At 34.2% G+C, this 11373-nt stretch overlaps 2 protein-coding genes across 3 annotated transcripts in view; both read left to right on the top strand.

Moving 5' to 3' along the window:
- Positions 1-138: 138 nt before the first annotated feature.
- Positions 139-11373, top strand: part of LOC126744967 (uncharacterized) — a 21966-nt gene continuing 10731 nt past the window's right edge. The window contains exon 1 of one of the 2 annotated variants that reach the window (XM_050452596.1): positions 139-253. In XM_050452596.1, the coding sequence (XP_050308553.1) occupies positions 222-253 (32 nt within the window). In that variant the 5' untranslated portion in view covers positions 139-221. Of the gene's footprint in view, positions 254-5012; positions 5033-11373 lie in introns of those variants that run through there. The other variant, XM_050452597.1, reaches the window with a different exon arrangement.
- On the top strand, positions 734-7900 carry LOC126744958 (tyrosine-protein kinase transmembrane receptor Ror2). Its single transcript, XM_050452576.1, has 2 exons — positions 734-2093; positions 4625-7900. Exons 1-2 carry the CDS (start codon positions 1170-1172, stop codon positions 5600-5602), a joined length of 1902 nt encoding a protein of 633 aa, XP_050308533.1. The 5' UTR covers positions 734-1169; the 3' UTR covers positions 5603-7900.

The raw sequence follows: 11373 nt of genomic DNA, 5'->3' as shown, positions 1-11373 counted from the left end.
GTACCCGAAAAAATACTTTTAAATTGTCAATATCTCAGTGAACAATCAGTATTTTTTTGAATTTCTGAAAAAATAAGTTTTTGTCACTTGCAACGTTGTTCGGCGTAGCCATTCAATTACCTTGTCCAAGGCAACTATTAAACGGTGTAAACGCACCCATTAAAACAATCGATTGGCCCAAAAAATAATTTGAGGTTCGTGTTATGTAGTTCGGTGTTAAAATGAACAAAAAGTTATTCAGTTCGGCACTAAGGTAAAAGAACTTTAATAATTTAACGCTCTATTTCATTTCGGTGAGGAGGACATTTAAATCAAATGCCATAATACATTTATATTAATAATTAATTGTCAAAAAAATTATATGTTTTATGGATAATTATATATAAACATTATTAGGATGTATGGCAGGTTGTTCATTGCGTGCATTTGCCTGCCTATACCTCGTTATTTGCAATTTATTTTTGCAGTAGTAATTTTAGCACGACTCTTGACATGCGTAATGCATATTGAATTCTTGTATGACTGTGTTTCTACCGAGGATTGTTAATCGATTTAATGCATTTTGAAACTGTCCTAAATAAAGTTTTTTTTTGGGATATATGGTGATTTTTTCCTTTTATTAAAAATTTGAGAATTATAATTTTAATTGCGCCAATCGATTTTTTAGACAAAATTAGCAAGAAAAAAAAGTTCTATCTAAAAAAATAAAAAAAAAACATATTAGTATACTTAATGTTACATCTACTGTCAATATTAAAAAAAAAATAAATAAAGGTTAGGAATTCATGAGGAAATCCAACATCCTTTGGCTTCTATAACGGGCCTGCAACTAATTTGGATAAACGAAAGCAATTTTTTTATTTATTTATTTATTTTCGATTTGATAATTCATCAGTGCTGCACTGATCCTAATGGAAAACTGCACCAGGTTAATCCTAGCCTGAACAAAGGAAAACGCTATATATTGTACTACATAAACGTCACGCACGTCAATGTCACACACGTCAACGTCAAAACTTTCAAAGTGATAGAAAATCGAATTTTGGGATGTTTGTTTTCCTTTTTCAATAAAAATTATAAGCACCAAAATAAAAACGACCAATAACCAAAACCGACAATGTCCCTATTCTCTAGTTAAAACTGATAAGGATTAGTGAACTGTTTGTGTCATGAAAACCATCCTTTTATTAGTAACGACCTTCGCAGTCCTAAACTTGGTCAACTCTGAAGGGTACTGCAGCACCTACCATGGCAATATCTGTAAGAAATACGTGGATCACTCGAAGTACATCTGGTATAATATATCCGGGGGCTACGAGAACGAACAGATAACAACAGCCCTATGGGATGAAATAATTTCTGTTCTTTCTGAGCCATGTCGGAGTGCAGCAGAAAAGATGCTTTGCGTATATGCTTTTCCTGACTGTAACGTCTCTAGTCCTTTGCCTTTGTGCTATGAAGACTGCATAGCAGTAAAAGAACTGTTTTGCTACAAAGAATGGGCAGTGATAGAAGACCAAAAAGCAAATGGGGTTCATATTAAATCTAGAGGGCACTTTAGACTGCCAGATTGCAATATATTACCTAAATATCGAGAGAATGTCGGTAAAAATGTATGCTCTTATGCTGGCTTAACTGATGTGGTGGAAAGCGAAGTAACTTACGATTGTATCAAAGGCAAAGGCCGCTACTATCAAGGTAAAGTCAACATAACCAAAGAAGGAATACCATGTCAAAGGTGGGACTCTCAGGACCCACAGGTGCACAACTCACCTCCGGACGTCTTTATGGAACTAAAAAATGCTGAGAATTATTGTCGAAATGCCGGGGGAGAAGAAAAAATGCCTTGGTGCTTTACCACAAATCCCGCGATCAGATGGCAATACTGTCAAATACCGAGGTGTCTAAATTCAACTTCCGAAGAGGGTGAATTTCCCGGCATCAAGATGGAGGCCTATTTTTCTCCGACATTTATCATTATTATGTCATGTCTAGGGATGTTCGCCATAGTTCTATGTCTTCTTTTTATATTGCTGTGCCACAAAATTTACAAGAGGAGATTGTTGGGATACAATGCACCTACTAATGCAGAGGTAAGTAATTAAATATTGATCATTAGTATTGGGAGTATTAGTAAAGGATTGCTAGTCCATGATGTGTAATTATGTCATAATTAGATATAAATTTACAATTTATTTATGTACATGCAGATTAAAATGCTTAAACTAAACCACAAAAAATACAAATTAAAAAGAAATACATTTGAATGTATAGAGAAAAAAATGTAATACTAAATTAACAGTCCTATAATGATGCAAAGATACATTGATGCCAGTGTACAGTAAATCATGTACCTCTGAACATTAAAAAGTACAAGTGAATGTGAATTCATAACAAACTTAGTGATGAAGTTGTTAAATTTTCCTTGAACACTCCTAGTTCCATAATTAAAATTGATGGAATATACCCATCGAGGGGGTACCCTACTAACTTAGCAAGAAATGCACCTTTAAACAAATACCTTTTTCTATATAAATTCACCATTTTAATTTTCCTATGTCTCTAGTATATTATGGATAGTATATTGGTGAACTTGGGATATTAGTTGCTATCAAATCGTTTAAATTTTTATAATGTTTATCTGTTTTGGATAATTGCTTCTTGATCTGTCAAGCATCAGTTGTCTTATTATTGGGAATTTCTTGTTAGACAATGTTTTGTAAATAATTCTTTTCAATTTCCTACTAGAGAACTACCAAGTGATCAATTTGTGTATACGAACTTGGACACAAAGAAAACACAAACCACCGAAGGTAATTGTATCCTGGTATTTTACTGATGAACTGTGAATTGAATTTTTTCTGTGTGAATAAATGCACTATACAGTCTATTTTATAAAGCACTTCTTGAAAAATAGGTGCAACTAGTTCCAGGTGTAGTTTCTCAAAGTAAAAAATGTGCAGTATTTTTTGTGGCATATTATGTAGGACCTGTCGAAGAGGTTTGTTGAAATATAGACTTTTTTTTTTAAGAAAATGTTTAATATCAAAACTGTTTTAATATAAAAAGAGCTCAATGTCCTTATTTACAATGCTGATCAAAGGTGGAAAAGCTCAATCCTGCCAATCTCTTATTAGTTTCAATTAAAGAGCTGCCACATTTTACATCTTATGAGCTGCTTACCATATTACATGTCAAAACATTTAATAAATAATTTAATATAAAATACCTATATATACTTTTTGTTACCTATACACTATACAATTAGCACAAACATCTGTATATTATACAAACAAAAATGAGACACAAGTTAGACAAACTGAAATAAATGGTTTATTATACTAAATTTACAATTACTTGATACATAAGAAGTCTTATAATCTCCCTGAGGAACCCACACTACCTATTGCAGTGGAAATCCCTCCATAATCATTCAATTTATTGGATAATTCATAATTAATTAAAGCAGACTCCCATTATAACAGATTTGTCATTTAATGTTTGAACCATAGAGTTTCCAACGGATTCAATAGTATGATCAATATCATTGAAATTGATCAATGGACACTTGCAGTTGAGTGAAAAACAACATCAACGAACTTTCTTGAAATGATGCATTTATGAGGTCTGTCAGGACAGTATTCAGATAGTTTAACTAAAAAGGTAATTCATTAATACCACTTGAGTGTTTGTGAGAAATTAACCTTAAAAACTCTAGTTGAGGAAACATTAAGTTACCGCAAGCTTTTGCAATTAAATGGTGAAAGAAATTGACTGACTAATCACTTGTCCTGCAACACTGTAATTATTAAAAAAGTTGGATATGACTTCTGTCTAAAATAACTTGAGTCTCATTTAGTATCTGACAAAGTGCCCTCATTTTAATGGAGACATTATTTTTGCGATTAATGCTGCTTTCAATTTTAGTTTATAATTTGATCACTAGTTGATTTTTTGGAATACATAACCAGAAAACGCAGATTTTCGCCTTACTTCACTAAGCCAGTCTGATTTTTGATTCAATCTTCAGATTCATGGAAACAATCGGCAAGTTCTAGTAGTGGAACAGAAATATCATCCTATTTTATATTTTTGTCCATAAATAAAGTAAATTTAACATCAGCAATATTTTCCCTTTACAGCTAAATTATTCCATGTTCTTAATTTTTGAAGAAATTTGTTGTTTCTTCCAGGAGGGTTGAGGTCATTATGAATTTTTTTCCAGTCAGTTGAATACAAGAATAGGTCATCTCTAGACAATTTAATGCACGTGTTAAGTCAACATATTGCTGCCTATCTAAATTATTAATTTTATTAAAATATTTGTAACATCACTTTTATAGAGAGATTTTTTTTATGTTAAGATTCGACTGGTTCTTCATAGCAGGAGTTCCTGGTCTAATGGACTTTATACTACAAAATTTCAAATCATCAAGTCAATCTTAAAACAATAAGTAATATATAGAAATAAAATAAAAAATAGAGTTTAACAGTTTTCAGTTCCTTGAGGCACAACTGAATTGACATAAATATCTTTCGAGACATTTTCCTTTTCATTTCAAACAGTTAGAATCTTAATTTTTAAATTAATTTTCGTTAGTCAATTAATAAAAGTTTTTTTTAGGTAAATATTGACTTGGATAAACTACCGAGCAACGTTCAGTACCATCGCCACGGGGTCCCATTAAACCCTAAACTGGAAAAACTGGAATACCCGAGAAATGACATTATCTACTTAAGGGATTTAGGTCAAGGGGCGTTTGGTAGTGTTTTTCAGGCCAAAGCTCCAGGCCTAGTTTCCGGAGAAGAATTTACCATTGTCGCTGTCAAGATGCTCAAAGACGACGCCTCCGAAGATATGCAGGAGGATTTTGAAAAAGAAGCTTGTTTACTATCCGAGTTCGATCATCCGAACATTGTAAGACTTTTGGGTGTGTGCGCCGTAGGTAGACCGATGTGTTTATTGTTCGAATATATGGGTAAAGGAGATTTAAACGAATTCCTGCGTCAGTGCTCGCCTACAAACTATGTGGTAAGAAGTGCTATTAGTGGCGAATTTACTAATAAGGAAATTTATAAAGACTTCCAGCTGACACATCGCGATCAAATTTTTATAGCCATTCAAATAGCTTCCGGTATGGTTTATTTGTCAGATCGGAAGTTCGTTCATAGAGATCTCGCCACGAGAAATTGTCTCATTAACGACGACATGGTAGTGAAAATCGCTGATTTCGGTTTGTCTCAAAAAATTTATCTCCAGGATTATTATAAAGGTACCGATAGGGATGCCATTCCGGTAAGGTGGATGCCCTTAGAAAGCATTCTGTATAACAAATACACCTCCGAAACGGACGTTTGGGCCTTCGGGGTTTGCCTTTGGGAAATATTCTCTTTTGCTTTGCAGCCTTATTATGGAAGCACACATGAGGAGGTAATCAAGTTTTTAAAAGAGGGAAATATTATGCCTTCACCGGAGAATACGCCTGGGGAGGTTTATGAGTTGATGAGGATGTGTTGGGCTCAAAAACCGCACGATAGACCTTGTTTTAGGGTGGTTTATGATAAACTGATGGAAATTTACGAAAGCACAAACTCGATTTAATGTAACGAATCAGAATCTTCTTTTTTTTCTTTGGTTACTGTGTTAATTTAAGGCGGCTCCGACTGCTGCTTGTGATAATAAGATGCAAGGAATAGGTATGAATTTAATTTTAAAACCAAAGGTTGTTTTCTGAATGTTCTTTACCGCTTTTATCACTTTTTACTTCTTAAGGTTCCTCTCTGATTATTTAAGCTGAATAGGTTAGATTAGAAGCAGGAACGAAAAACTCTCAAAATCTACAGCATCTATATAATTTAAATAACGGTTACATATGTTTCACCCGGTTAGGGCATCATCAGACCTTAAAAAATTATTAATTTAAAATAAAATTACAATAAAAAATAAGGTTTTCCCTTACCAAAAATAGGACGATACACATACATACACGTAAACGAACTCTAATTGTATACAAACAAAACATTCCAAATAGGTACAAAGATTAAAAATTTTATAATTAATACACATTGTGACATCTACAATAAAACACATTAATTTACTAGAGTGAAGTTAAGTTAGTTGCAAATTTTTATATTCTGATGGTGCGGAGTTCTATAGTTGGTTATTGGATGGCGCTGCGTCTGTAGCAATGGTACTCGTTGTAGGCGATGGAGATGTACAGTTAATATTGTTAAAAATAAAATGATTCTGTCCCGTAATTTTGTCGTTCACACATACAAAATTTTCAGAAAAACCAGTACGACAGACAACATCATACAATTCCATTCAAATTCACCTACAACCCACAAATTTGCTAGCTTTAATTCTCTGTTTTATAGATTATTCAACATCCCACTTTCCAGGGACGCCTTTAATACAGAACTTAATATTATCAAACAAATTGCCTTAAACAATTCTTTTCCGTTAAAATCTATTCATAAATTATACAATAAATTTGTTAATAAATATAAGCTTTCATTTAATTTTATTCAAACAAATATTAAAGCTAATGTTACCTACAGATCTTTGACATATTTTGGTACAATCTCTGATATCTTGGGCCGTTTTTTCCAAAAATATAATGTAATAACCTCATTTAAAACTAGTAACACACTTAAAAGTCATATTGTTAAGGTTAAGGATAAGGTGGACCCGCTCACTTCATCGGGGATATATGAAATTAAATGCGTTGAATGCCCCGCAGTGTACATTGGACAATCTGGCAGGAAAGTAGCAACGCGTATTAAAGAACATAAATCCCAGTTTGATAAACATATTAACACCGATATTATACTGAGCAAGTCAGCTTTTGCCAACCACTTATTAGAAAATAGACACACTTTCCCGCCCGAAGAAAATATTAGAATTCTACATAAATGTGATAAAGGTAGAAAGCTCGATCTCTTAGAGACGATGGAGATTAATAAAGCCATAGTCCCGATTTTGTATGTGTGAACGACAAAATTACGGGACAGAATCATTTTATTTTTAACAACATTAACATCTCCATCGCCTACAACGAGTACCATTGCTACAGACGCAGCGCCTATTGGATGGCTGTAGCGTTAAGTCTGAGTCTAAGTCTGTAGAGTTCGTTTACGTGTATGTATGTGTATCGTCCTATTTTTGGTAAGGGAAAACCTTATTTTTTATTGTAATTTTATTTTAAATTAATAATTTTTTAAGGTCTGATGATGCCCTAACCGGGTGAAACATATGTAACCGTTATTTAAATTATATAGATGCTGTAGATTTTGAGAGTTTTTCGTTCCTTTTGATATTATACCAGCACCTTAGAGAGAAAATGGATGACTTTTTTAATTTATAGGTTAGATTAGGATTAAATTGAAAACTTATTTTTGACTTGTCTGGCTATAGAGGGAAAGTTGTTCCACTCACAAATACAATGTATGGTTCGTAACCGTGCCAAAAAGTAAAAGAATCCTTTTAAAATCGAGTATAAATTGAAAACCTGAATTAGATAAAGAAATGGTATTTTTATATGTGGTTGTGTAGATAAATAATTTTAGAAGTGAGAAGAAGCTAATTGTTTAAATAGCGTATGGATATTTAATAGCGAGATTCTTCACTAAATTTATTGGCTAGCAACAATCTTGGGCATTTTTCTTGGGAGTGGTACCTCACCGAACATAGCATTTTTAATTCAAAGACCTTATCGACGAAACAGTGTCAAAACACTCCTGCACACTACGGGCTATTTTCGAAGTTAAGTCTTATCTGCATGTAGAATTTGTCAAAAGAAGTTGATATATCAAAAATCACCTATATAAAAGTTGCATAACAAAAGAGATTAAAACATTAAAAAATAAGAATGTTAATAAATAATATTTTTAATTTTCAGTTTCGTGTTTGTGACCCAATATCTTCAATATTGCGGAGGGTTGTTGGGTGGGGTCAGAAATAAAACAGAAACCGGTTTACTTAAATGTCGACGTTTCGACTTATATTAAGTCATCCTCAGGACACTAAGTCTAGGTTTCTTTAGTTGTAGGTGTTATTGTGGGCAAACTAGAATCAACAAAAAATATTTTTAATTATTGTTTGTCACCTTAAGTTTCGTCTACTTAAATTAAAATCGTCGGAACTTAGGAGTAGGAATAAAACACTATTAGGGGTAATTGTGGACGATATTTAATGTTTTGACTTGCTAGACGATTTTTGTGGACATCACGCATTATGTTATATATGTAAATTAGCAGTCACATAGCTCATAGTATCTTCTTTGATAATTACTAGTGGTTTTCTGTAATTACAAGTCACATTAAGATAAAAAAAATATATTCAACATGCTTGTCCGTTTACATTTGCCCCTACTCTTTAGGGGTAATTGTAAACAAGCATCTCTTGACACATTTACTCTACCAGAAAAAAACCTGGGGCAAATGTAAACGAACTATATAAAGTCGCTGTGTAGCAAAATATTTTTTGATATAAGTCGTGTTTACATTTACCCCAAAATAATGTGACCTTAAAGGTTTTGCTTGCAATATAAATGAAAAATCGAGATAAAAGCACACCAATGATTTGATTCAAGGTTATCATTTCACTTTTGATGCATCCCAGGATTTAAGACCAGTCACTTTGATTTCCGTTAATTTTTCATCCACAGCTTCAATTAAACACACATATTTAAAAAGAGTAGTCTTTCTCTTTCCGCCTTTGAACTGCACAAGAATAAATTTCCCTGTGGACACGTCTGAACTCTCGACTGTTTTAAGCTCTATATCTTGTTTTTCCGGTTCTGCCCAATCTATTTCATCATCAGTATCACCTAGACTTATTTCTCCATCAGAACTTTCCGACTCTGCAACTGGTTCACTTATCATTTTTCTCAATTTCGGCTCTAACTTTTTGTTGTCCGTTTTCGGATTAGCCTTTTTTTTCCTTTATTTTTCTTCTTCTCTTGTGCTTCTCTTAGTCTTTCCAAGACTTGGTTGATTGTTAATACCTCTCCATATCTTTGTTGCTTTAATCTCGGTATGACTTGTTTTTTCTCTTCAACAATATCTTCACGGCGGCTGAGTGGCAAGAAAATGTTGGTAATTTCTGTCGATTTACTGATAGACGATGACGTCGATAGTTGTGGACTATGGGTAAATGCCACTAATAATTTTTGGTAGTCAGTTGACGATGTAGAAGGCTGCTGTCGGCTTTCAGCTGATGACACTGAATGATGTTGACTACAACATGATGAAGTTGAAGGCATTTGATCGTCGGCCGTGGGTAGAAGTGGGTTTGGTTCAGAAATTGCAACAACAGTTGATTTAGAGGATACTGGTTGGATAATAATAGCATCGGATGTTACAGATTTCGGAGCTTTGAGGGCAGCTTCGTATTTGGCCAAGTCTTCTGGTGTAAATTCATTTTGTGGGAATTTGTTTCGATCAACTGGGTATACGCCATTATTTTTAAATCCAGATATAATATTGCTAGAAACCATAGACTCTTGCCAAGTAATGCCAAGTAATTCGGTAAATTTTTCCTTAGTTAACCGTCCACACCCTCGTCCCATTTGTTCCTTACCAAACTTCACCAATTGTTTATTCCAGTTCACCTTTAAGGGTCCGAAGACACACTCGTCCAAAGGCTGAAGCTTATCCGTAAGATGGCTTGGAAACTTTATCAAAATAATATTGTTGTGCATTGCCTCTTCAATAATTCTGACGCTCATATGACTGCTGTGACCATCATACAACAGTAGAGCTGCTTGATCTAGAAGGTTTTGGGAAGTTCTTAAATCTTTAATGTGAGGTATATATAAACCCTGTCGTAAACCACTGAAAAAATTGCGGCTCCTCCATCCATCCATTAGTGGAGGCCGCATATAGAGTTCCTGGATAGGCGCTATTGGAAGTCCAACGAGCCTGAACTCCAGCTCCCTTGAATACGATGAGCGGTGGAAGTGCTTTTCCATCGGCAGAAACACATCCTAAGACTGTCGTCGACTCTCTTCCAGAGCCTCCAGATATACTAGGGATCATTATTAAAACCTGACTCGTCAGCATTAAAAATAAAGCTTCCTTTATCATCTAAATTATTTTCATCAATGATTCTTTTCAGGCCATCAAAAAAATGGTAGACGATCTCAGGTTTTCTAGCATCCTTCCGCAGTTTTTGCAAATGTTCCGGTTTCTTAAGAGACAGTTCAGGATGTCTTCTCATGAATGAGTATGAGTACCAGTCTTCTCCCGGTACTCCATTTTTAAATGGTGTTCTTAAACCTTTTGCATTAACATACTCTCCAACCAGTTGTCTAAGTTCTGCTTTGTCACACTGTCACTTGAGTCATTATTTATCAGAATAGTGGAGGCTTTAGTAATTTTTTTCTTTTTTGGTGATGGTGTAAGGTTTTTCTTCACAAGGGTTTTCCCTTTAGAATTTTTATTCTTTTTTTGCTCAGCTTCCTCTAGCTCGTTTTTTATAAGGCGAAGACGATAAAATAGCAGTCTTTCCTCTTTTACGAGAAACTCTTCTCAGTTTGTTTTATTTTAGGGATTGGAATTATACCCTCAGGACTAACAATCTTAAAGCTTACCTCTGAATCTTTTGATGTACCTGGTTTGGAAATATCAATTGGTTCTGGAGTTTTTTCTTTAACTAAATTAATAGTTTCACTATTATTGTTTTTAGGTGCTAAGTTTTCATTTTGTTCAATATTTGTTGTTTCGGAAGGCAAAAAGTCTGCATCAGTGAAAACATCCTTATTAACTGGCCAAACTCCAGTTTTTAAAAATCTATTCGTGGCAGTAAGCGGTGTAGCTGCTCTGAGGTAAGCTACACAAAATAATTTAGTTATCTGTTATAAGGTAATACGACCAGGATTAGCTCTAAGCCATTTGCGTACTTCTTCAGCGTAATAGGTACTTATTGGTTTCATTAAAGCTACATCTAGAACTTGTAGCCGATGGGTGCAATGGGGAGGGTAGCAGGTCAAAACAACTCGCATGTTCCCTGGCGTAATTAGTAACTTCCAGGTTTTTTGTGTGGGATGAATGTCCACCCAAAAGAAGCAGAATTGGTCGGTCTTTTGAGGACTTGGCAATTTTTTGAACCAAATAAATAATAAATTTTTATCCATCCACCCACTATCATTTAGCTCTATCCAACTGCCAGGAACAATTATAAACCATCTATAAACATGGGACCAAATATAAACATGGGAGGCATGCATGCTTCATATTTCAACAGTGACGGTCTCACTCCTATCCCCTGACGTCAAGGCTCCGACTTGTCTTTTCCCTTTAGTGGCAATAATTTTAGACATTCCCTTTGGATTAACTGACCCTCCGGGTTCGTCCACATTATATATTTTA

Source organism: Anthonomus grandis, chromosome 15 (genome assembly GCF_022605725.1).
Source record: "Anthonomus grandis grandis chromosome 15, icAntGran1.3, whole genome shotgun sequence".
Lineage (NCBI taxonomy): Eukaryota > Metazoa > Arthropoda > Insecta > Coleoptera > Curculionidae > Anthonomus > Anthonomus grandis.
This window is presented reverse-complemented; position numbering and strand designations above follow the sequence as displayed.

What these genes read in the sequence shown, in the direction of transcription:
- LOC126744958 (XM_050452576.1), top strand. Translation starts at nt 1,170, where the DNA reads ATGAAAACCATCCTTTTATTAGTAACGACCTTCGCAGTCCTAAACTTG. An exon ending in ATGCACCTACTAATGCAGAG is followed by an intron (nt 2,094 to 4,624) that starts GTAAGTAATTAA and finishes AGTTTTTTTTAG; the next exon opens with GTAAATATTGACTTGGATAA.